General features: G+C 46.0%; 2 protein-coding genes across 2 annotated transcripts in view; one reads left to right on the forward strand and one right to left on the reverse strand.

Annotated features, from left to right (window-relative positions):
* The window catches only part of IBR5 (indole-3-butyric acid response 5), a 49,766-nt gene extending 26,676 nt beyond the window's left edge, over positions 1-23,090 (forward strand). Inside the window, exons 2-5 of the mRNA XM_086810613.1 lie at positions 3,443-3,542; positions 20,355-20,412; positions 20,506-20,612; positions 22,535-23,090. Coding sequence (XP_086666739.1) covers positions 3,443-3,542; positions 20,355-20,412; positions 20,506-20,612; positions 22,535-22,842 — 573 coding nt within the window. The 3' untranslated portion in view covers positions 22,843-23,090. The remainder of the gene's footprint in view (positions 1-3,442; positions 3,543-20,354; positions 20,413-20,505; positions 20,613-22,534) is intronic.
* LOC147630677 (uncharacterized) lies at positions 8,838-11,068 on the reverse strand. Its single transcript, XM_086810061.1, has 4 exons — positions 10,550-11,068; positions 9,956-10,436; positions 8,982-9,415; positions 8,838-8,898 (listed from the first exon to the last, which is right to left on the reverse strand). Exons 1-4 carry the CDS (start codon positions 10,651-10,653, stop codon positions 8,838-8,840), a joined length of 1,080 nt encoding a protein of 359 aa, XP_086666187.1. The 5' UTR covers positions 10,654-11,068.
* Positions 23,091-26,419: the final 3,329 nt, after the last annotated feature.

Below are 26,419 nucleotides of genomic sequence, written 5' to 3' on the forward strand. Positions count from 1 at the left end.
AGCTCTGTGTTCGCACACACTGATGTCATGGGGTGGATAAAACTCAATGCCTACCGCCCAGACATTATCCCCTTTGTACAAAGGGAGCAACCAGCTATGTGTGCATCCCAGCTTGCATCACAAGTCACTTGTCCTCTCTACCTAACACCTAGGGTGGACATCTCATCATCTCTCTCTTCCCCCCCCCCCCCTCTCTCTCTCTCTCTCTCTCTCTCTCAGTAGGCGGCCTCCTTCATGACGCTTTTTGGTTGTATTTTTTGCACTTTCTCCTTTCCAACTCCATATCCAAGCTTGCTAGTGTATTTTCCAAGCGTCCAAGAGTGTTTCCAGTTGGTGTTCACTCTCCCACACACTCCCAATGACTGAAGTTCAGCAAAGCAGCTGTTATATTTTCTGTAATTTGTGGTCTTTTTGTGCTGAAAACCCAAGTTTAGCCTTCCTTTTTGAGCCACAGTCATATGACAGGGCTCGTACTCTTGCTCAGAATTCTCCTCAGTTGGCTAAAAAGATTAGTTGTACACTTGTACCCATCATCTGGATGTAGATGGGTTCACATCCGATTTTCTCACTCACATTTTCCATAAGGCTATGTAGTTTGAATTCATGGATTAAAAGGCCACATTTCAGCGGGACTTCATTGTCTCACCTCTTTTGGGGTGTGATGATTCTCGGCACTCAGTGTGGCTTAGGGAGTATGCACCATTCGTGATTGGAGGCATGACATGTTCACAATCGTTGATGGTGTTCTTGAGCCTATCTTGATTCGTGGGGATAAGAGCATTATCAGCATTCCACTCATCTCCCATATCTAGGCCCAAAGAGCCATCAGAAAAAGAGCCCATTGTTCTTTGATTCATGTCTATAGCTAGCAGTCTGCTGTTTAATCAGCAATCCCTTTGACGCAAAGGTTGGATGATCTCCTTGCACAGTTTCAAGATATTATTGTAAAGGATGATCTCTTGCCTCAACTCCCACCCAGTCGTGCTGAGGATCATTGCATTGAGTTGGTCCCTTGAACAAAACCGCCCAGTAAATTTCCCTATCACCTTTCTAAGGCATTGGAGGGCGAATTGGAGAAAGACAAGTCCACACAATTATGCATGGACTACAGGCCACTCAATAAGCTCACAGTTAAAAACAAGTTCCCAATGCTCAGGATTGAGTATATCCTTGAGTGACTTAATGGAGCAAAGTACTTTTCGAAGATAGATCTCAAAAGTGGCTATCATCAGGTTCGGATCTTTACGGTTGACATTCCAAAATCAGCCTTTAGGAGTGAACAGGGCCACCGTTTTTGTGGAGCTCATAGGAAAGCGTGTTTATCTTTTTAGATGGTTTTCTGTTATTGCAGAGCAGCATGATCGGGCCTTGACTCTGAAAACTAGAAGATGTCGTTCACTTGTTTCTTCGCCTTTGGTATCCCATTTGTGGTCTACCAAGGGCAATTACATCTGATAGGGAACTTCACATTTTTGGAGAGCATTATTCAACAACTTTGGAACCAAGCTATAGTTGTCCAGCGCATTCCATCCTATAGGCATGTGCACATGGGCCAGCCCATTGCATGGGCTTTGCCTTGGCATGATGTTAAGGCATCGTAATCCCATGTAGTCCCCAGTTGGCCAGCATATAATAAGTCGGCTAGCATCAAATGTAAGTGGGCAGCATAACATGTCAAGTCGGCCAGCAATAGTGGCATTAAATGCTATTTTCGGCAAGTTGTGGGACAGCCTGCTGGCCGACAGCAGCTTATGTGGACCGACCCCCAGCAGCAAAGATGCATACAAAAGCAGCCCATAGCCCATTGCATAACTCACTTCATTCATTCAGAATTCAGCAAGTTCTGGGGACTTCTGGGTACGTGTAGGGCCTCAAAATGAGGTCCAAATCTGCCTCTAAATCTCCCCATATTCTTGCTAGGAAAGATAATCATGTCCATGAGCATGGAGATTAAAGGATGCACATGACAAGGTGCCTTGTATATGATCATCTATCACTAGTCGGTTGGCCTACATGCTGTCGGCGTGTTTATTGATGTCTACGACCTGCTGACAAAGGCATTTATGCAAGCGCCCTTTCATTCGTGTGGCTGTGGATTTTGTCTGCTGGTTGACATGCCCCTCCTATGCTTGGCCATGCTGGCCAATTGTGCCAAGGGCTGGCCACTATGCCCAGGGCTCATGGCTGGCACCTTTTGTGGCTCTTGGGCATCCCATATGGGAGCCCATCCATGGCTGGCCCTAAGGCTAGCTTAATGCCTATGATACCTACATGCTTGCTACATGCATCTATCCTAAGATGACCTAAATGCTATGTTCTCCAAGTGGGTTAAGTGACACATACTGACACCTGAGGCTTTAGATGTGACCTACATAGCTCATGTGTGACATGTCCTTGGACTAGGGCTCACAATGGGGTCACGGCATACGACAAAAAAATCCGTAAAAGGTCCATTGATGTACAAATGTAGCACGGATGATGAGCCAGTCACGTAGCACCTCTGTGCATGGGTGCATGTGACGTGTGTACGCACCATTGCATGACATTTGCATCATTTTGCCATTGATCAAGTGAATTAACGAGCAAACCTCGTAAAACATGTGGTGGCTGCAGCCATCCACCCATCAATGGTGGTGTCTTTCAAGTGCATACTCACATAACGTGACTTAGACTTTTCGAAGAAGTCTTCATTGTTGAAAGCAACACAATTGTTGAATTAAAACCTAAAGATTTGAGTGTTATCTTTCAAATTTGATGGAAATTTGAACTTTTTGTTTTCTTCTTGGACTTTTTTCTGCTTTGGCTCTTTGGTTTTTGAAGGAGAATAGTAACAGCACTTTTCACCCATGTGCAATTGGAACTTAAGAAGGAAGAACTTAGGGCCATAACCATGTCCATTACGTTTGCGGTGTTCCTCGACACCAAGGGTGCAGCCTTCCATACAGCCTGCAATAGCTGTACTAGCACTTGCATGCAGCTGTGGTACAGATCTGTACAGCACTTGAGCCCTACTTTCCACAAGTATGGCCATGCATGGTCCCCTATGCAGTAGCCACAGTAGCCCACTTTAGTTTGGTCACATGCATCAGGCCCTAACATCAGATGAGCAGAGATAAGTGGCATCAATGGAAGTCCATGTCAGCTTTTGTGCAGAACCATGCTTACTAGGACCAGGTTTTCCATGCCTTCCTTGGCTTCTTTATTTTATAAATATGCACAATGCTAGCTATCCAATTGGAACGCAGCAATTGTAATAGCCTCAATAGACTAGCTGGGCTAGGCTTAAATTGACTTAGTATGTATGTGTAACTGGAGGTACAATTTCTGTAAATAATGTGGCTCTTTTATTATCCTTTTTTTCCCCTTTCTCCCAACTCTAGTAAATATAAGATGTAGAATTGAGTCCAACTACAGATTTTGTGGTATGCTTGTTGTTGTGCAGACGGTGCCAACGTGTCAAAATCTTTACAAGAATTCTTTCACATATAAAACCATAAAAGAGGACCAGAATTTACCATTTGATGAATGCGTGGAGTTTATTGGTATGTGAATTTCTACCTATGAGTTCTTTACACACCTTTGTTTGTATCACTTTGAATTGAGATCACTTTGTGGCAGGTTGCTCCCTTGTTATTCAGGACGATAACATATGTATGCTATAAAATTTGCGGCCTGTAACTTAAGATCTCTTGGTTGCTTGAAAGTGGATCGTAACTCCCCGTCCAAGTGAAGTAGTTGTTTGCTAACATGTTCTGTAATAGGGTGTAGGGTGGACTTTGTATAATGTACAGAGAAAATATCTTAGCCTATTACCCATTTGCAAAAACAAACCCCCCCCCCCTCCCTTCCTGGTGTGGCCCTCGCCCTCCTTTCATGGCTTCCCCCACCCTCTCTTCCTCCCTAACCCACTCCCACTCCCTCACCCTCTCCTCCCATTCCCAATGACCCTTAGTTCCTCCGAAACGTGCTCCCACACCCTCTCCATCTATTCCCAATCCCTGAATTAGTTTTTGCATTAAAATACCAAATTTCCATCTCATAGTACTGACTTAGTTGAGTATGCCCTTTTGTGCTCTGTCAAGGACATTCTAGCACAAAATTGGCAGGGTGTTCTTGAAATTTCACATGCACCTGCTTCAACACTTAATGTATGCATCTTGCTAGGGCTACTAGTTAGGGGTAGACATGTTGTGAGCGTTAAACTATAAAGCGACAAAAGAGGCTACAAGAGTAGTTTAGGGCGCTCAAAACAGGCAGCAGCAGGCTGCCTGTTATACTAATTGAAGTGTGAATGGGAATAGCACAAATTAACGCAAGTCATTTTAGCACACATGGTTTTTTTTGGTGCTTTCTATGCTTACTATGGAGATAGTTTGTAATTGGTCGTTCTAATGCAACCTCCAATGGCCTTTCTGCTCTATCCTCTTCCATCTCTCATTGTATGGGGTTGATAGTGGACCTAGGTAGCTGCCTGGCGTGTGTACAACTTGTCACTAGTTGGGCTCCATAGTGTGGACATGACATCTTGTGGTAGGGGACTTATGTCTACACCAAGGGTCATGCGGACTGGCACCTCACTGTAGGAGATTGATGTCTACTCCAAGGGCCCATAGGCTGGATATTAGAGGCTGGGGATTTTGGTGTACGTCCATATCCATATTACGGTATTCGAGTTGGCTTGGGGATGTAAGGGAATGACCACCTCTACAAGCTAAATGAAAGGGAGATTGACCAATACATTCTTATGCATGGCATACTTGCATGCTTGGAACTGTTTTTGCATGAAATGTTTTACTGCTTGCAAGATTTGTGTGTCTAGTTTATGGACAGGGGATGCCTTTTTGTGAATTAAGCGCGTGAATCGGTATTCTAACCTCACTTGTGGGCTCTAGAGAGGTGGTAGGTGTGACCCTAAACTCTTTGTTTAAGCTTATTTGTATTTTAGCTCATTGTGCTACTTTGCAAGTCCACACTTCATTAAAGTATGGCCAGAACAGTGAGCTGTGAGCCTCTCCCCCCCTTGATCTGCGCCTGCCCGCCATCCATCGACCTCTCCTCCCCCCTGCTTGCCATTGCCCCCTCCTGCCTTGCTTGCCCTTGCCGTTGCCCCCCTCCCCCCTGTGCCCTGTCGGCCATCGCCTTTCCTCCCCCCTGTCCGCCATCACTGTCTCCTCCTCCTGCTGCCATCACCCTATGCCCTTGTGCCATCCCCCCCACCACCCCCACCACCCCCCCCCCCCATCGCCCCCTCTCCTCCCCTCCACCTACGTGCCCTTTCGCTGGCAGCCCGCTCTCTTGGCTCTTGCCTGCGCGTTACCCCCTCCCTTTCCTCTTGCCTGTGACCCCTGCCCCCCGTCTCCCCTTGCCTCCCGCTGCCCTTGGCCCTCCCCATCCCCTTTTTTCCACCTCCCGTCTGCCACTCCCTTGTTTTTTTCTGGTCCTTTTGTTTTTCGAGCTTCTTGCTCCTCATTTTCCCTTATCGCCTCTCCTCTCTCGTGCTTCTCAAGGCAGGTTTTTAGTTCTTGGACAGCATTTCTTTCCGGTAAGCTTCGGCCTCTTCTGGTCTTCAACCCTAGGAGGACTCCATGGAAGGCACTTCATCATCCCCGACAGAGGCCGCTGTCCCTTGCCTCTCCTTTTCAGAAGTGGATTTCCAGCTCCTCGCTTCGAGAGTTGCATCCTTAGAGGCCTCCACTTTGGTATGCAAGATTATTGGTAGCCGTCCGGCGCGGACAGCTCAGGGATCTTTTACGGGCTAGCCTCATTGGTGCGCCTAGAAAGATTACTGATATTGATCCTTTTGGGCATGGCTACTACCAGGTTGAGTTTGACTCGCCATTGACTCGCCAACGGCGTCGGACAGAGTCATGCAGCTGAGCCCTGTCGCACTGCGTATGGCCCGTGCCTTCTTTACGAGGTGGTAGCACGGCGATTCATCATTTGACCTTCCTGCTGGCGCTTGAGGCTTCCCAGTGACAATATGCATCCTAGGCCTTGGGAAGGAATACCTTCCTCTTCTCTCGGTGATAGGTGGTGCTATCGGGAGAGTGATGGTATGTATCCCCCTCCATCACCGCTTTGGTCTTTTCTCGGGCAGCTGGGATTCCATCCCTCTGTATTTGCATAGCCTCTTTGGAGATAGTGCCGCATGCCATATCTCTTTTTTGCCTTTGGGGAGCCCCTATTCTGCAGAGAGTAGAGTACTTTGGTCTCCTAGGCCAATGCTTTATATGGAGGGAGATGGAGCATCTTGCTAGACCTTGTCCTAGTCGTTAGTCCAAGAGATCGTCCCCAGTGGTCTCTCTCTGTCTCTCTCTCAAACCGATCCCGTCAAGTGGGAATAGACTCCGTTGGGCACCCACACGCGTAATAGCACAACTTAATATCACAATTTGAAATGGACAACTTAGTAACAACTGGAATTTGAAATGAAATGAAATGAAATAGATGGACACTAGCACTGGGGCCGTAACCCTCCCCTCAATAGATGATATATTTATTGGGAGTATTTAACAAATACAATGCTCCATGGGTTCAAAGAACCAGATGATGTCCATGTACAAATGAATACAGTACCAAACAAGAGGCTCGAAGTCGACGTCCGAAGTAGAGCGACCACTTGAGTGGTCTAGTCTCTACGGTCCTGTGCCTTCACTGGACTCCGCGGAGAGCGCCCCACTGGTGTTCCAGGACCACGCACAAACAGGCGCTCTCGTACTAACACCTGGCTCTCCCGATCTCAGCACCTTTAGACCGTGGTTCTCCAAGAGCTTGGACTACCTGGCACCGAACGGGTGTTGCCGCAAAGAGAATTCCTTATCAGATTTATCACAAAGTTCTTTACTTAAATCTGAAATTCACTTACTTGTAGCTTGCAGATGGAAGACCAATACCCGGATGTGTCTGCCTGTGTGCAGCTACGAGTGGAGGACACCAAGATACAGCAGCCTGTCGAAGAGGAGGAGGAGGAGCTGCCTGTGTTGAAGGTGTAGCCACTTGAAAAAGAGAGATGCCGCCTTTGGAAAGGAGGCGCAACCACCTACAAAGGAGTTCCACCATCTGTTGTGCAGGACACAGCTGCCTGCTGTGGAGAAGGAGGCCTAGCCGCCTATGGAGAGGATAAGCAGTCCATTGGAGATGGAGAAGCAGCCGCCTATGTGCAGAGCACAGCTACTGGAGACGAATACACAGTCGGCTGTTGTGGTAGACAGCGTAGCGTGTTTGGCTGCCTGTCAGGAGGCGCGCGCACACATAGCCGCCTGGCTGCTGATAGGAGAGGAGGTGCCTAGTCGACTGCAGTAGATAGGCGTAGCCTGCTGGACAGAGGTGAAGCAGCCGCCTGGCTGCTGATAGGAGAGGAGGTGCCTAGTCGATTGCAGTAGACAGGCGTAGCCTGCTAGACAAAGGTGAAGCAGCCGCCTTGTGGAGAGGTGTAATACCTAGCTGTAGCTGTAGTGGGCAGCCCACTATAACCCTCGTTGATAACATAAGAGGCATGTGAATGACCAGCCATCAAATCAGTCCATATATGGCAAAAATCAGCATCCAAATGATACAATTCTCGCATAGCAGATAAGTCGCCATGACGCAGCTACATAAGGCCTCCTGGATAATGCATCGGCCACCACATTTTTCTTTCCTGGAGTATGCACAATCTGAAAATGAAACATGGAAAGAAAGTTTGCCATTCTCATTTGCTTCTCTGAAAGCTTTGTTTGAGATAGAAAGTATCTCAAGCTTTGATGATATGTCTTGACTACAAATTCAGCCCCAAGAAGATAATGTTTCCATATCTTTAAGGCATGAATTACAGCCAAGAGCTCTTTCTCATAGATATCCATATGAAGCTCAGCATCATGCAAACGACGGCTCTCATATGCAACTGCATGCCCTTCTTGATTTAGGACAGCTCCTATACAATCACCACAAGCATCACTTTCAACTACGAATGACTTGTGCAAGTCGGGAACAATCAATACTGGACCACATATGATAGCATGCTTGAGCTGCAAGAAAGCTTCCTGTTCTTTTGAAGTCCATTTGAAAGTGGTTTTCTTCTTTGTGAGATCATGTAGAGGGGTGGCTATCATAGCAAAATGCCTTATGAAACGCCTATAATACGAACATAATCCCAGAAAACTACGTACTTGATGTACGTTTTGTAATTCTGGCCAATTCGGAATGGTCTCTATCTTTGTAGGTCCATTGTAACTCCATCCTTGGATACAATGTGTCCCAAATAATGAATCTCTGAAAGGAAAAACTCACTTTTCTTGGCATTAATGAAAAGTTTATGCTTCTGCAACTCTTGGAACACTGTGACCAAATGAGTTCTGTGTTCCTGCCCATTCTTGGAGAAAACCAAGATATCATCAAAGAATACTCCTGTGAATTTGCGATGGGGTCGGAATATCCTATCCATCATACGATTAAACGTGGCAGGAGCATTGGTGAGACCAAAAGGCATTACCAAAAATTCATATAATCCAAAGGCTGTCTTGAATGCAGTTTTATGGACATCTTGTGGCACCACTCGTATTTGGTGATAACCACTGTTCAAATCAAGTCGGCTGAAACAAGCTGAACCATCAAGCTTATCCAAAATGTCATCAATACGCGGAATTGGGAATCTGTTCTTGATGGTAAGCTTGTTTAAAGTTCTATAGTCCACACACATGCGGAATGATCCGTCCTTCTTTTGAACAAGAAGTACAGGAGAGCAATAAGGTGAGGAACTGGACTGAACCAAACCTTTGTCTAAAAGCTCATTTACCTGCTGCATGATCTCTTCTTATTGTGCGGCACTCACACGATATGCGGGTTTGTTAGGTGGAGAATTACCTGGCACAATGAAACCAATCCCAACGCCGATTCCAGATCTCCTTAATATCTTGAACTCTGCATGTAACATGTGACACACATAAGAGATCAAGATTTATAAAATAACTCAAAGACTAAAGTTAAAGCCCAAGGGTGAGCACCTGTCACGCGACAAGGTAGTGAAATCATTGAGAGCTTCACCAATTCTGTCCATGAACTCATAAAGCAGCCCAATGGTACTTCCCTCCATGTCTGTGAGCCGAAGGACACTATACATGGGCTGAAGTGCCTTCACAAGTCCCTCTGCATCCTGCCACCAAGTATCTCTCATGACCATACGAGAGAATGCTATAGACTTGGGCTCATCCTTGTCCTCCCATGCTGTCCATTCACGACACACAACAGTGCGTAATAAGCCATGTCGCACTCTCACTAGTCTCTCCACCACAATAAACATATATGCAAACCGAGTTTTGGAGGGCTTTAGAAGCTCAAGATCACTATTGGCCCTGTACATGCTCAAAACCTTTGGCCTCTTTGTGACGAAGTTCACCATGGTAGATGCAGCTGAAAATACATGGCTCACCCAATCAAGCTTTCCCACATCCTCAATCATCAAGTCAAGGCTGTGTGCTGCACAAGGTGTCCACACAATCTTGGGGAACTCCTCCTCTAACATCCTGCCCATGGATACACAATTGGACCCATTGTCCGTGATCACCTGCACAATGTTATCAGGCCCAATTTCATTGATTGCCTGGCGCATGTGGGACATAATGAACTCCCTTGTAACCACTATCCCTGGCACCGATGCATCTATGGCACGAATGAACATTGTGCCTTTGCAGGAGGACACAAGAATGTTGTACACATTTCTCTTTCGCGCATCTGTCCATCCATCACAAAGCAAAGTACAACCATACTTTGCCCAAGTGGCCTTGAGAGGCTCCATCTCCATCTCCACAGCCAGTTGCTCCTTGCGAAGCTCAGTAGTGCGCAATGTCTCGTAGGAGGGGCCATCCCACTCACACCCAATGCGGGAGATAGCTCTCATTGCCTTCTTCCATCGAGGAGTCCTGACAATGTGGAAGGATAATCCACATTGAATAAACAACTTCATCAACTCCCTCGTTGCCTCTTTCATGGCAGCCTTTTGCATCCCTGCCTGTACAGGTCCTTTCTTGAACACTGGAAGACTAGTTCTTTTGGCTCGAGGTGCCGAGCTAGAACCACCTGCAACACCACCTGCAACCTCACCACTGGTATCTTCCTCTCTGATACTGCGAGTCCTCTTGGAGACACTTTGACGTGCTTCAGGCTCTCCCAGATTGGAGATATCCTCAAGGGGGATACCTAGCTGCATGGCCTTCCAAGCCTTGAGGCTATCATAGATTTCTTGTGGCACATGCTTACATGGCCCAATGCCGAAACCCTTTGTTTGTGAGAAATGTGCCTTCAACCTGGTGACACTGCCATGGTGCTTATCAGCACAAAAGTTGCATTTCCACTTTCCGGAGCCTGAGCCACCATATCTAGACTCGAAGGTGACATTGTTCCAAAGAGAATCACCTGTTCGAGGCATCCTACAAGACGAGGATAAATGCAGATTGTTGGCCCTGCAAGTGTGACACCGTGGAAGATATGCCATAAATATTGATGGAAGAGAAAAAAGTGTGCTGTTTTGTGAGTTGTGCAGAGAAAACCAACTTAAAGCAAAACAGGACTTTACCCCTTTGGAAGACCTCCACAAGGCCCAAGGACACCAAGGAGCTGGGGGTCGACAGATGCGATGGAAGGACAAGAAGGATGGCACGCAAATCGGCGAACTCGCATGCAACGGCCACTGGGAAGCGTGATAATATGCGCCGTACGAATCCAGGAAAGAAACGTTTTTTAAGGTTTTTAAAAACTGCATGTTTTATGAAACGCGTTTCATACTGTACGAAACGTTTAGAAACGTTTCGTACGTTTCAAAAGTGTATGAAACGCGTTTCTATGCAACACTGGTCAAGTGGGAATAGACTCTGTTGGACACCCACACGCGTAATAGCACAACTTAATATCACAATTTGAAATGGACAACTTAATAACAACTGGAATTTGAAATTAAATGAAATGAAATAGATGGACACCAGCACTGGGGCCAGAACGGGCCGACCCCCCCCTCAATATATGATATATTTATTGGGAGTATTTAACAAATACAATGCTCCATGGGTTCAAAGAACCAGATGATGTCCATGTACAAATGAATACAGTACCAAACAAGAGGCTCGAAGTCGACGTTCGAAGTAGACGACCACTTGAGCGGTCCAGTCTCTACGGTCCTGTGCCTTCACTGGACTCCGCGGAGAGTGCCCCACTAGCGTTCCAGGACCACGCACAGACAGGCGCTCCCGTACTAACGCCTGGCTCTCCCGATCTCAGCACCTTTGGACCGTGGTTCTCCAAGAGCTTGGACTACCCGGCACCGAACGGGTGTTGCCGTAGAGAGAATTCCTTATGAGATTTATCACAAAGTTCTTTACTTAAATCTGAAATTCACTTACTTGTAGCTTGCAGATGGAAGACCAATACCCGGATGTGTATGCCTGTGTGCAGCTACGAGTGGAGGACACCAAGACACAGCAGCCTGTCGAAGAGGAGGAGGAGCTGCCTGTGTTGAAGGTGTAGCCACTTGAAGAAGGGAGATACTGCCTTTGGAAAGGAGGTGCAACCACCTACAAAGGAGTTCCACCATCTGCTGTGCAGGACACGGCTGCCTGCTGTGGTGGAGGAGGCGTAGCCTCCTATGGAGAGGATAAGCAGCCCGTTGGAGATGGAGAAGTAGCTGCCTATGTGCAGAGTACAGCCGCCGGCCGCCTAGCTGTAGGAGCACAGCTGCTGGAGACGAATACACAGTCGGCTGCTGTGGTAGGCAGCGTAGCCTGTTTTGCTGCCTGTCAGGAGGTGCACACACACACAGCCGCCTGGCTGCTGATAGGAGAGGAGGTGCCTAGTCGACTGCAGTAGACAGGCGTAGCCTGCTGGACAGAGGTGAAGCAGCCGCCTTGTGGAGAGGTGTAATACCTGTCTGCAGCTGTAGTGGGCAGCCCACTGGATAACCAGCGCAGCCACCAGCAGAGGGTGCAGCTGCCTGGGAGCTGAAGCGTAGCCTGTTCGGGAGAACATGCGCAGCCAGTTCAGCAGCCGCCTGGGAGATGGTAGAAGGAGCCGCCTGAAGGGTTGCAGAAACGATCGGCGGGTCCTTGCTTTTTCCACGAGGGGTGGTCGCTTTTTTCATGGGTGTTGGAGGGGAGTAAACTATTTGATTTGGCTGGCTCCCCACGTTTGCATGTGGGCGGCCAGTTCCATGGTGGTGTGGGTAGGTGACCATGCACCCACCCCCACACACACACAAGTGTGGCTCCCCACCTTGGCCCCTAAGTGGGTTCCCACTTTTAAGTGTATGTGAACATACAAGCTCAACTTGGGAAAAGGTAAGCAATGAAATGAAGAGGTTCCCTAATATTATTTTTGAGGACATAAAAATTTCTTAGGAGGAGGAAGTGTCATATGCCTTGTAATGATGGGATTTCCTTAGGTGTAGTGCTTTGTAATGACGGGATTTCCTTAGGGGCAGGTGTGTAATTGGGAGGCTAGAGGGCTTATGCAATGCTTGGGGTGGCCAATGTGTATTAGAAAGGCCTAAAGGGATGCCTAGAGGAATTAATTAAATGATTAAGGTGAAAGCCCAAAGGGGTTTACACCTTAGAGGCATTAATTGGCCACATGTCAAGACATCGGGGGCAAGGTGTGTGGTGTCTAGCACATGAAAGAAGCCGAATTCGTGGAAATGCCAGTTGGGGGCTGCTTGAGAAGAGTTGTGCATGAAGAATAGGACATTCTATGGTTGGGTAGAAAAAAGAACCTAGGCCATTGATGTAACTAGGTTTTTTCCCTTGAGAAGAATCGTCTAATAACCTACCAAGTGTTGAAGTTAGTGTTTAGGGTCTGCATACCTACTAGAGAAGATAACAATTGTTACAGGTAGTATGCAGCTGACCAGGTCCACCTGCACTTTAGGGTGGCCATATACTTTTTCAAAACACGTTTGAAGTAATCAGTCATGAGAACCCAAGGATTGACAACAAGTGGAATTCCGTGTGGGCAAAAGGGCTTTCACAAAACACTTCACCATTAATGCAATTAAACACTTAAATCATATGCCACTTAATAATTCCACATAACTGTAAAAGAGAAATGTGCACATCTAACACCACATATAGGCTGGAATGGGCGACACCCCCCCCCCCCTTCTTCATCCCCCCTCTTTTTGGAGTATTTTATTACCCAAGGACAAAAATATCATGCCCAAGCTTTGAGGACCTTACTCCCCCATACGACATACAACCATCACTTGACCATACACATGGGCCCATCAAAAGAAGCCCCAAAATACCATGAATGTGTATAAATCACCTCTTCCCATGATGTTATTAATCTTCCTCATCACCACGGGTCTTCAAGATGCAATATGTGAGAAAAAACTCAGCTGGAGCAAATAATGCTTTGACATATACTGTAAATTCAAAACACCGGTGAAATATAACCTTGGGCACCATCCCAGGCTCCATAAGCAAGTCGGTAGCGACATTACAAGCAACCAAAAACAGGTCGGGGAAGCACCAATAGAGTACAGAAGATATAGAATCTGGAACAGTAGGTACATGTGCTGGTACAGAAAGTACAATCGCTCAAACAGAAGGTACAATGGTTGGTACAACAAGTACAATGGCTGGTACATGTACATTGATTGGTACAAGAAGTACAATGGTTGGTACATGTAGTTCGTTGATTGGTACAACAAATATTGTGGTTAGTATTGCAAGTGCATTGATTGTTACAACAAGTACAATGGTGGGTACATCAAGTACTACGGCGTACACTTGAAACAGCAAAAATTCCACCATAGAAAAGCAGAGAGGTAGAGTGTCCTTTTGTAGAGGAAAGTGAAGTAGTGTAGAGACTCTCCATAAGAGTGATGTAGACAAGAATGTGAGCAGCCAACATGGTAGAGGCTAGTTGCAGGAATAGAGCCACTTCAAATGAAGAGAGAGGGCTCCAATTTATGGATTTAGGGTGCTCTTATGATCTAGAATAGCAAGTAAATGTGTAGAGCTGAAGTGACAAGTGTCTACTTGTTGTGCCTCATGTCCCAATCAAGGAGATGGCTCCCCCCATAAACCTCATCTCTGAAAAATATCTGAACTCAGAGACATTCTGTCAAAGGTGCTTTGGCCAGGCCTCCCATTTACTTAGCTTATGACACGAATGGAATTTCCATTGGGGGTTGTCAAAAATAGTAACTCTTCTAGATTTAGGAGTGTGATCCTTTGTATTCCACCCTATTAGAAATATATGTGAGCACCATGTAGAACCATGTTTCAAAGCTAGATCTCTCCCAAATCTTCAGGGGCTCGCCATATATGCTTTTCACTTGACACTTCAACTCCAATGCCCATTTTTGTGTCCAAGAAACCATCTTGGGTGCCTAGAGCAAGCTTCAAGCACTTGATCTTTTGTATTGGATTTCCCCCTTTCGTAAAGCTTGTACTTTCCAAATATTTAGACGTCTTGGGAGTCCACCAGACCTCGTTGATATTGGGAAGTGTCCTGGCTGGTGACAACAAGCAATTAAACACTGCAACAAGCAACTTAGGTGCACAAGTTTGCCAATATTTACCCACTTTTGTGGCAAGGTGGGCACAATAGGTGCACCGATTATAAATTTCTCCTCCATTATTTCAGCTAGGTATTTATTGTGCTTTTATTGACTTGAGTGAGTCATCTTTTGGCCACTCTTGTTTCTCTCAAAAATAAAATGCAGTCATTTGATGTCAGAGCTTAGGTCCTTGCTTTTTTTTTTTTTCCGAGGAAAGATCCTTTCATTAGTTATATAAAAACGCCCGTAGGGCTACAAAAGATCCTCTCTGCTCATAAGAAAACAGAGTAGAGAACAAAGCAAGGCAGCCAGGGAGACTCTCCCTAGCTGCTGAAAAGTACAAGTATCAGTACAAAGAACTGAGAGGCTATATCATACAATAGGAGGGGAGAAAAGCCAAACAGGTGGCCTGTAGTGCCAACGGGGGGACCCCGCCGTGTAGGGTATAGAAGGGCCCGCTGCGCCAAGTGGTGTGAAAGGCCTGGCGCCGCAAGATCGCCTCATCCGAGTCGCCCCGGATGTGGTCATACTGTCCTTGCAGGGTGTGGATCAACTCCTGCTAGATCCCCCGAACAGTCTTTGCTGGTAGCTCCAGTCTCCCCTCAAAGGCCCTGAAGCACCGGGCCCTCCAGGTGAACCATATGGTGAGGTTGCTGAGGAGCTCCCATCGTATATCCCTCTCCTGTGTCCAGCCGGCGGACGAGAAGTCCGGTGAAGGAACAAGGCGAGGCTGGCCCCTAATGAATCTGATGGCCTGGCTGTCCTGCTCCGTCTCATAGCCCATAGCAGGCCCTGACGAAGTTGACCAAGCAGCGGCACCCCACGTATATATACTACCCTCTGGAGAAAGGGGGGCCAGAATGCGCAGCATCCACAGCCAAATTTGCTGCGCCTGAGGGCAGTCCCATAGGCAATGTCTCTGTGTCTCCCTAGGGTGGCCGCATCGGACGCAGGCCGTCGGAAGACCGCTGCAGACAAGCCAAGTGCCAACTGCAGAGCCCCTGTGGGCGACCAACCATTGGAAAGTCGAGATCCTGCGTGCCTGTCGACTAGCCCAGGTCCTGGTTCAAAAATCCTCCAGGAACTCCGGAGAGAGTCCCTGTAGCCACTAGTGCCCCGATGCAGCTGGAGAGACCATCCTCCTCGCCGTCAAAATATGTCGCCCAACCGAACAGTATACTGGAAAAAGGTGATCTCTGTGGCCTCAAGGGAAGCGTAAGGATCATGCCACTCGTACTCGCCTGGGTCCCACTGGAGCCGGGCCAAGGGGCGCGTTGCATATGCCCATATGCACCAATCAGAGTCCACATCTGCAGGGTCTGGGTCAATATGCCACTTCCGAGAAGCGGCGGCCACCACCCGTATCCTCTGAAAGATGCACTCTGCAACCAAAGGCCACTCCACCTCCACTCTCTGAAGCCTGTCCTCATCCTGGATCTCATAGTAGAGGCATCTGCCATCCTCAGTGCAAGCTCTGACAGCAATCAGGATCTCCAACTGAGTAAAGGCTCCCATCCACCGTGGGGCCACGGGCTCGAGAGGCGTGAACCACTACTCTGTGAGTGCCTCCTGAATGTCATCCCTCATAATCAACCCCCCTCTGAAGTGACTCAGCCTCTCCACCTGGATCTCCTCTGGGAGACTGCAGAAGGCCTGCCAGTCTCCAAAACTACGTGCTGGGCCTGCCGCCAATGGTCCCCAGGCTAGACGAGGTCAAGAACCCAGCATATGACCCTGCTCTGTGCGAACCGATGGGCTCCAAATGAGCGGCTGTCTGGCCCGCTCCTCATCACAAGAAGGAGGTCTCTGAGAGAGCCCCGGTCTCAGCAACTCCCAAGCTCTCAGGATGCTCAAGGCAAATCTGTCCTCCCATCCTCTACTGAGGCCTGTCCTCCTCATCTCTATGAAGATCCATCATATCTCTGGTGCCCAAGTGCCCCCTGTTGGGGGAGCTCGAGCCTGCAGCCGTTGCAAAAGAAGCTCTTTCCAAGGCTCAGCGCCTGGAAGCAGCCTCCGAACAATAAGCTTCCCCAATAAGGCTCCTTTCTGATCAATTGGATCTATAATGCCTAAGCCTCCCTGGGCCAACGAAAGTGTAATAATTGCCCACGCAACCTTTGCCCGGGCTGGCTTACCATCCCGCCCAGACCAAAGAAAGTTCCTGATCAGCCTCTGTACCTGGCTAATGCAAGAGCTCGAGAAGATCCAGCTAGACGTAATGTACCACATGGTCGCTAAAAGCACCTGATTTGCCACCACCACCCTCCCAGCCAAGGATAGCCGAGCTGTACTTCAATACAAAAGCATTCCTCTGAATGCTCAGAAGAAGCGGGGCAATCTGCTGCTCAGGTGACAAATCTAGTTCAATCTGGCATCCCAAATATCTCACTGCTGTGCCAGGAGGAATCCATCTAAAACCCGGGTCTGGGCTCCATGCCAGAGTGGGAGCGCTACTGATCCAAAAGGCCACTGTCTTGCGCCAATTGATCAATTCTTCCGAAGTTGCACTAAAAACCTGAAGCGACTGCTCGGCCCGCTGAAGATTGGCCTTCTGGCCATGCAAAAATAAACCCGTGTCATCAGCAAACCAGCATCGAGTAGGTCCTCCCCCCGGACTGGGAGCTGGAGTCCTCTCAAACCAACCTCCTCTGCCGTGAGATACATGCTCATAGCCTCAACAAAAGAAGAGGAAAAGAAACGGGGCGAGAGGATCGTAATAGGTCTCCTTGACGGACTGATCTGGTCAACTCAAAACTCGGCCCCCGTCCTCCTGCAATCAGCACCTGGCTACGAGCTGTGGAATATAGAGCCGCCACCCCTCGAATCCAACCTGGCTCAAAGCCCAGGCGAAGCATAGTGCCCTCTAAGAAACCCCAATCGGCTCTATCGTATGCCTTCTCAAAGTCGAGAAGCATCACGACCAAGTCCTCACCAAGAAATCTAGCTCGGGCCGTCGCCTCCCAGAAGGTGAAAATGTTGTCAAGGATACTACGCTCCTTGACGAATCCTGTCTGGGTAGCATGAATCAACTCCCCCAGGAAGGGCTGGATCCTCAAACTCAAGGCCTTTGCTAAGACCTTGTAGACAGTATTGAGGATCGTAATAGGTCTCCAATGCGGAATATCATCTGATACTCCTTCCCCCTTGGGGATAAGAAAAATCAAGCCCTCTGAAAAGCTCTGCGGCATCACCCCAGTGTCCAAAACATACTGAAAGCCCTTGCGGAGGCCTGACCCCAAAAGGTCCTGATAGCGCATAAAAAAGGCAAGCGTCAATCCGTCCTCCCCTGGGCAACTATGGCGCGGAAGGGCCCTCAAGGCCTCAGCAAGCTCAACCTCTGAGAGAGGCTCACCCTGAACTGTACGCATACGATCTGTGACCCTCCTCTGCACATGGGCCCACACAGTCTGTCTGCAAGCATCCCGAGCCTTAGTGGCTGGCTCCGCTGCAAGCAGGTCTCTATAGAACCCAGTGGCAATGGCTCTAATCTCCTCGGGCTCAGTAGCTACCGATCCGTCCGGCCTCCCAAGCTGGTGGACTCCTGCTCGAGCATGGCGGGGCCCCAGTAATCTCAAAAAACTCCCCAGTCACTTTATCACTAAGCTGCGTCCACTGAGAGGCCTGGCGGCGATAGTAAAACTCATGTCTCTGCTCCTCTGCCTCTCTAACCTCCTGGCGTGCCTGGCTCAGCTAGGACGCCACCCACTCACATGTAGGCTGCTCCTCCTGAAGGCGCTGAAGCGAAGCAAGGATACGTCTCAGTCGACGCTCCCGCTCGCGAGCCTCTCCCAGCCGTGTCAAGGCTGTAGCGTGCAAAAAAGAGCTGAGCTTGATGAATCCCTGGGCACACTGGCCTGCTGCATCCTGGTCAGAGCTCTGATTATCATGCCATATCCTCTCAATGTCCTCAGCGAGACTAGGATCGATAAGTACCCTCTCTGGGATCCTCAACTGCAAGCTGATCTCCCGTGTCCTCTCCTCAAGTGTCAAAATAACTGGCGCATGGTCTGAAAAAGAGGTGCCAGCGATCGAGAAGGCCAACGGAGCCCCCTCGCTCCCCTAACCTGTCGCCCACATAAAAGCGATCAATCCATGATAGATTAGTCCCTCCTTGCCGGCGATCCAACCGAGAGAAACTAAGATTGTCCTGAGAGCGGGAGAAGGCCTCATGCTGCCATGCATCAGTGATCCTCAGTGTCATGCAAAATCGCTCCCAAGCTGCAAGCTGCGTACCGTGCACTGTAACATGACTGCCTCCCACCCTATCGGCCGGGTCCTCAAGCATGTTGAAGTCCCCCCCGACACACCAATGTGCGGCCTCTGGCAATGCATCCGTAACCTGGGTCCAGAACTCTGCTCTGGCACTAGCATGGTTGGGCGCATAGACATTGAGCACGCCAAAGAGCTCATCATGCGTCCTCAGAATGACATATGTGCTCTACCAGGCACAATGATCCCGCAATCCACAATGGCCTGCCGCCATACATCCGCAATGACCACACACACTCCCCCCTGCCCACCCAAGGGGCCAAACCCTGCAGACCAAAAGGTTTCCCATCTACCAGGCATCACCGAACCATATCTCCGGATCCTGCTCTCACCCAAATGGTGCTCCTGCATCATCAAAATATCAATACTGCCCCCAACCAGGCATCTCTGAAGCTCCTGCCTCAAGCAACCACGATAACGTATATAATGTGCACCGCCAAGGCCCTGTACATTCCATGAGATGATCCTCATGGATGACCTGCTGGGGTGGGGGAGCAGTGTGAAAGGAGAGGAGGGGGGAAAGAGAGGGCTGGCGGAGGGGGGGGGGGACGGGGCGCTGAAGAGGGGAGGGGGGTGCAATGGCGAGAAGATGGGGGCGGGCTTCAGCGCGAGAGATCCAGGCGGAGGGGTGGTGCAAAAGCAAGGGCAGGCGGGGGGGGGGGGGAGGGGGGCGCGTGGGTGGGCGAGGGGAAAGGCGTGCAGGCAGCGCGAGCAGGGGGGGGAGTGCGGGAGCTTCAGTGAGCATCAATCCTAGACAACTATAACTTGGTCCCAAATTTCTCAAATAATGCCCTCCAAAAATGCCAGCTTAGGTCCTTGCTTTCATTCACTTCATATTTACAAGTTGCTTGCTGTAGATATGCTGGGAAGTCACAGCATAGTGAAAGTGTTTTCATGCAAAGAAGCTCTTTTAAAACATTTTATTAGACAAAGTTCTTGCTACAAATCCTCCACAAGCTTGGGAAGGTGTTTCAATGGTAGATGGCACACTCTTTGAGGCCTGGCATGCCCGTGTCTCTAGTTATGGGTGATGTGCATCATACCTTGGCAGGTGGCAATCATAGTTGCATGAAAATGTGTTTCAAACAGTCTTGATATTGTACAGATTGTTTTGTTGAAGTTCTTGCTTCACGCACTTAGTTGAACAAACGTAACTACACTTTTATGTGCTGTAGCTTAGATTTGGAGACAAACAATATACAACACGTGACCTGTTCCGTAAGAATGTGAAAGACCATTGCATTGTTAAACATTAAAATTTTAAATTCAGGTTTCCCTTGCACTTTATCCCCTCATTTTATTTGTTTCTCTTGTGGCTTTAATCCTCCCTCTTTTGGCCCTGTTTGCTGTCCCCCAATAGCCTTTCTCCACCTCTGTTTTACCACAACAACTAGATTTGAGGTTTTCTTGATGTATAATTGCACTTGCTACCATAGTTGCTGCACATTTGGAAAAATTCTTGCCATATTTGTTTGGAGTATAGACCAGTATGTACTTAGAAACAAAGCTCAGCAACCTGCTCACATTGGGCGTAAGTTTCAATATTTAATCTTTTATGCAGAACAAAGCAGGTTAGACAACGCACGCATTTTGATACATTGCATGTCGGGACAAAACAGGTACTGAACTATATCAATGGGGAATTTTGTAATGTTTTTAAGTGTTGGAGTCTTTTTTGTTCTAAGATATAACCACCAAGGAGTGTTTTGCAGGTCTCCTGCAGTTGTAATTGCCTATTTAATGCGGTATAAAGGATGGCGGCTTGCTCAAAGCTATCAATGGGTGAAAGATAGAAGGCAGTCTATCAATCTTTCCCCAGGTAGTTTCAAACTTGAAGATTCTTTTTGAGTGTGTGCATGTGTTCATGTGTGTGTGTTATTAACCTTAATTTTTAATTGTCTGGAAGATGTGTCAGGTTGCATGCATCATCTTCATTCATTAGAAGCATGTGGCATTAGAATTCAGAAGATGAATTAACACATGCCAATCTATAAAGGAAAACAGACACTATGAGTGTGAGGCAGGGCGCCCAGAACAGGCAACAAGAGGCTGCCCACCAAATCAAAGCAAGTACCACAAATTAACAAAAGTTGGCAAGTTGGCTTATTTTTTGGAGACCTTGAAGAGTAATAGATTCAGCCCAAACAATAGCCATCAATGCAGATCAGTCCAGGGCTTCCCACTGCATGAAGGAGAGGACTTAAAGAGGGTTTCTCTGTTCACAACCATGCTATTGGAGCTTAGGTAGCAGTTTAGTTGTTAGAGATCCAGCAAGATTGTATGTAAATGTTCTTTTTTTGTTTTCAGTCCAGTAAGCTGAGAGAATCAAGTCTTCTGCCATCATTTCTCTTTCTTCCTTTCTCATGTTTTTGTCTATTTTCAATCAAAGTAGTTTAAAGAACCTCTCTTTCTTTTGCTTATCTCCTTCTACTTGCTCTGCCAAGCACTAATTCGTCGACTACATATGTTGTTGTTGGGTCTGCACCAGCTGAAGAATCATTTGCATTATCATGTCAAATCATGCTACTTGGTGGTTATGTGGTATGACGCCTTAAACCAATAAAAAGATGTGCTTAATAGCAAAAACACTTGCATAGGAAGCAGTGAACCGGCATGTTGCCCCTTTAATTACTGTATTTGGGACTGAATTGCGGACTTAAGCTGAAAACAACCTCCAAAACTGTGTTGCAATTTTAATTTACTCCAAAACACAAAATTGTGGGTGAAAATCAGTTAACTGCACCTACTTTGAATAACTTTGTCAGGTAGAAAAAAGAAGCCTCTTTGATATCATTGTCAGTGTGAAAAAAGAACCGTCTTTGATACCATTGTCAGGGTGCACTAACAAAGGCTTCATGTTCAGGAGGTCAATCTCACACCTAATTTGAAGATCCAGGTGGAATTGCAGAGGGCACCAAGGTGTTCTTGGTGCCCTGTGAGGATGTTTTATACGTCCTATGCCATAATGGCAAGCATGGTGGGTTGGTGTTTTACAACAAGCACCCAGTTTTACCTGTGCAAATTGACCGCGAAGTTCTGTGGTTCTGCTACTATATGAATTAAAGGGATCCCTCGCATCATAATGCTGGCAGGTGTCTGCCCCTGGCTGTTAACGTTGCCGCTTTACACCTGTAGAGTCACTTGGATCTGTTCACCCTTCTGGTGGTGAACGTGCCCCTTGCCCATTGCATGGCTGGTGCCTTGGCAGCAGGCGGCCTGCCCTGCTTCAGGCCACTCTGGGGGCCACAGGCTTGTCAAACACTGGATTTGGATGATGTGATTACTAAATAGTGGAAACACTCACTAAGACTGTAGTTGGCTTCAGCTGTTTAGCGTTATAGCTCTCATTAACCAATTTGATTTCTGTAAGTTGCCTCTATTCTACATATCTTTGATCCTCGTACTCGTACTCATACTCAATGGCTTAGCGAGGAGGACATTAAATCTCCCTTGAATCCTGTAGTATGTTGGGTACTACAGAATTGCATACTGCTGTCTCTAGGTGGCACACATTAAGCATATCCATAGCTTGTCGTTCTCCCAGTCACATGTACCTCTGTGCCTCAGTGGAGCCTATGTGATGAGATTCTTAGCTGCCCCCTTGAGATCCTCTGCATTTTTCTAAAACAATCCTGTCTCTCTCAGGAAGTGGTGTGTGTGTGTGTGTGTGTGTGTGTGAGAGAGAGAGAGAGAGAGAGAGGGAGAGAGAGTTTCGATGCAAATTTTGGCTCTTTGATGCAGCCATAGGTCAACAGCTGCAAGCATATGAGGCCGAGGTTTTTGGATCTAACACTCTACATACACCAATGTTCCCAACTGAAAGTGGTGTAGGGTTTAGCTTTGGCTTTCCAGCTGCTTCACCAACAGGAGCTACCCCTGTATTCTGTAATTCTTCAGCTTCATCCTCATCTTCATCGTCCCTTCTTTTATTTGGTTCAGGCAGTGGTTTAGCGAGTCCAAGCAACTTTGTATTTGGAGCTGCAAGACAAGAGCAAGAGGTTGGGGGTGGCAATATAACCGGCATGGATAGTACAATGGATAGCTCATAATCTGTTGTAGTGTTGTTTACTATTGCTAGAGCTTTGGATTTGATGCTTATAAATTGGTCCATTTGCTAAGGGCTCTTGTTAAATACTTTGCTGCTTTGTGGCATATGTGAGCTTACAGTGATGTGGTAAAGAAACTGTGTTTTGTGTCAAATTTTGAGGTGCTCATGCAGAACCATTGTGATCTTTGTTTCTCTGTATTGCAGTATGAATCATCTTTTTCACGAAAATTTACATTGTTCAAACAGCAAGCGGGGAAGATCCTTGTAACTTTACATTCATCAAGGCGAGTGTGCTGGTGCACTTAAATCTGTATGCATGCTTATATCTTTATCGCTGAATAGATCACCAAGACATTTACCCTACTATTGGGAATTGCAACCATCACGATAAAAAAGCCATATGGTAAAGTTAATTAGTTGGCAAACTCACCCTTGCATTTGTTGGTTGGTTGAGTAGTTCATCAAGACACTCACCCTTGCATTTGTTGTTGGTTGAGTAGTTCATCAAGACATTCATTCACCCATTGCGACCAAAAGCCATGTGGTCAAGTTAATTAGGTGGCAACCTCACCCTTGCATTTGTTGTTGGTTGCTAGCTCTAGTGGTTGTGTGTTGCAGGGTGGTGCACGGTAGGTTGAGGTTTGGCAGCTTGCAAGGGGCGAGGGTTTGACATCCATCCCACAAACTATTTAATTGGCATCGAGACTCTTATTCTGCTGTTTCGATTGCACGATGAAAGACTCGTTCACATGTTTTAAGTGCAAATCATCTTGCACAATTTTTTGGATTGCACATTTTTTTTTGGATAAGTAAGAAGCAATTACAGTTGCAGTTGTATCGACAGAAGGTTGAATTTAGTGCTTGCTTTGTATTATGCGAGGTGTTGTGGCTAAGGAAGATTTTGCAAGATATAGTAGTAGTGTGGAGGTGGTTTTGCATCACGTCAAGGTATTATTGTAGCTAAAGACGACTCTAGGAGTGTTGGGAGGGACCTACAATGTTGTAATGTGAACCAAAGTTGCGTGAAATTGTGCATGATTTACTGTTGGCTGAAGCTCAGAGTGTAGACAAGATGAAGCGGTAATTTCATTGATGGTTAACCACTTTGTGGGTTAACATGGTTTCACTCACTCGTCTTACTGTAAAGTGTTTCGCCATTTTTTACTGGCATGTAATTGAGGCACAATTCTTGTAAGACGACGACGGAATCTATGAAGCGGTCTTACCTTGAGCTTAATGCCAATGTAATGAAGCAACAACTTTAGATTAGGTCTAGGATGATGGTTATGGGCTCAAGTATAAAAGGGGACTCATGGACAACTATTGTATCTTTTGACATCTTTTGGATATATTATGATATTTGGTCATCTCGACGTTGCTTTCATTACATGACTCGTGGAAGGCTATTTTCATCTTCTTGGTGAGAGTTTAACTCACGTAGGCATTATGGTTATTTGTATAAGATTATTTTTTTAATTTTGTATTAATTCATGATTGTTTTTAATCTTAGTTTTATGATCATTCCATTTCAATTGGTATCAAAGCTCTTGGCTTAGATCTTTGTTTAGAGAGTGATTAGAAGATCAATCATTTGCGAATTATTTTTTATTTAGTTTTTAAATATATTTTTAATTATGATTAGTGATAATCATTTTTGAATTATTGTTAATTCAATTTTTAAAATACATTTTTGATCATGTATTAGTGTTAATCATTTTGAGATTAGGAATATCCATGGTTTTAAAATGCAGTGATTTGAGCCTTGATCATTATTTAAATTGATTTTTATGTAGTTTTTAGATGTGTTAATTTCTTGATTTGAGAAGATTAGTAATAAAATTTGTATTAATTATTTTTGAATTGTATTAATCACTATTTGTGAAAATCTTAATTCACTTTACTCCTTGATTTCTTGAAGTTCTTGAAAATTTTCATGATTTTTAAAATTAAGTTTTATATAAATTCAGTAACAAGTTTTGAGTGATTTCTTGCATTATCTTGCTAGGGATCATACTTTTTCAAAGATTAATCCTTGGATCTTTTATTTCTGTAACATTGAAACCCTAGATTACCAAATCTTTAAGAGTTCTTAAGAAATACTACAAGAAGGTAACCTTGTGTAATATCTTGGTGCGGTTTCAAGAAAGTTTGCAAAATAGAGTTACAAAATACATTGTTGTGTAGTTTCAAGTACAGAGTTAAAGTTTCAAGTGCAGAGTTTAAGAACAGTGGAGATTTGTTTCAAGACCAGTGTAAAATTAAAGATTTAGGTACAGAGAGCAAGATTGGTACAAAGGTTCACAGTTGAGTGATATTTGTCAAATCTTACACATTCTTTGTATGTTTGTATTATTTTTTTACAATTCTTGTTGAATTTTTGTAAGAAATAATTGAAATACCAAGAAACTGTTGAAAATGCTAAGTAATGTTTGCAAAGAAAGATTAAACTACAATGGATTGTGAAGATTATCCTCATATTAGAGAGTTATAACTTAATCAAGTGGATTAGTATTAATCTTTAAATATTAGTATTAATCTTAAGAAATTTTAAGCAAATAAGATCATAAAAGTGTTGTCTTGAGCAAGTGCAGTTCTGGACAAAATTGAGTGTACATTGTAGCTTAATACAGAAAACAATGTAAAATTATGTCTATTTGATGCAAATACAGAGTGTGGCCTTGTTGAAAATTGATCCTAGTCCACTGGTGTGAGCTACTGTGTTCCATGCACCACAAGGCCCATACAATCAAAGCAAATAAGCTACGAGGATTTCAAGCATAGAGCAAGATTATGCATCATTGTTATACTGCAAAAATATTATTGAATATGTGTGCAAGAAGAGACGGGTTCAAGTTTGATGAAGGGTTGAAAAGTTTGTGAAGAAGGCCTTTAAACATAGAACAATACTGTTTGCAAAGAGCTTCTTAAGCCTATTCTCCAAAAATCATCAAGCTTAGGGGATCTAACTGCCTTAGGCATCTCTAACCACGTTCCAATAGTTTAATCTCTTCATATACTGTAGCATCTTCGCTTTCCTTGGGCTCAGTCCAAGGAAACACACATCATCCATAGCTATAGAGAGTGTAGGCGCTTTCTCGCCTGATCACATTCTTCAAACTCTCAGCTATGGTAATCATTGGGTTTCAGATATATTTCTGACAAATGTCAAATGCCATGACCAGAAATTGTGAAAGGTATGAAGAACAACCATATTGAGAGCACAAACACTAGTTCCAATACGAAGTCTCTCCGTATGAAAGCTTGGTTGGTGCTGCATTCTCAGCATAGACTAGACTGGAGGAAAAGTAGAAGGACGCTTGCAGACCTCCTCACAAGATGTCGTCACTGTGGCAGCTCCAGCCTTCTTGTGTAACATACATCATCATAGGCTTCTTCATCACCTTAATTATAAAAGCTCAAACTTCACCCACGTCAAGCGGCTCTTCATCACAACAAATATTATTTATTAGCCAATTGCATAATAGAGGCAGATCAGACACAATATCTTAGCTTTGGATGGCGTGCTAAGTAAGGGGAAGTTAGCATTCATTGCACGTAGATCTGCTCATTGCCATCCT

The sequence above is a fragment of the Cibotium barometz genome, chromosome 16 (assembly GCF_041138505.1).
Source record: "Cibotium barometz isolate CiBa-2024 chromosome 16, ASM4113850v1, whole genome shotgun sequence".
Taxonomy (NCBI): Eukaryota; Viridiplantae; Streptophyta; class Polypodiopsida; order Cyatheales; family Cibotiaceae; genus Cibotium; species Cibotium barometz.

What these genes read in the sequence shown, in the direction of transcription:
- LOC147630677 (XM_086810061.1), bottom strand. Translation starts at nt 10,653, where the DNA reads ATGCGAGTTCGCCGATTTGCGTGCCATCCTTCTTGTCCTTCCATCGCA. An exon ending in TGTGGAGGTCTTCCAAAGGG is followed by an intron (nt 10,437 to 10,549) that starts GTAAAGTCCTGT and finishes TCACACTTGCAG; the next exon opens with GGCCAACAATCTGCATTTAT. An exon ending in ACTACCTTGTCGCGTGACAG is followed by an intron (nt 8,899 to 8,981) that starts GTGCTCACCCTT and finishes TGTTACATGCAG; the next exon opens with AGTTCAAGATATTAAGGAGA.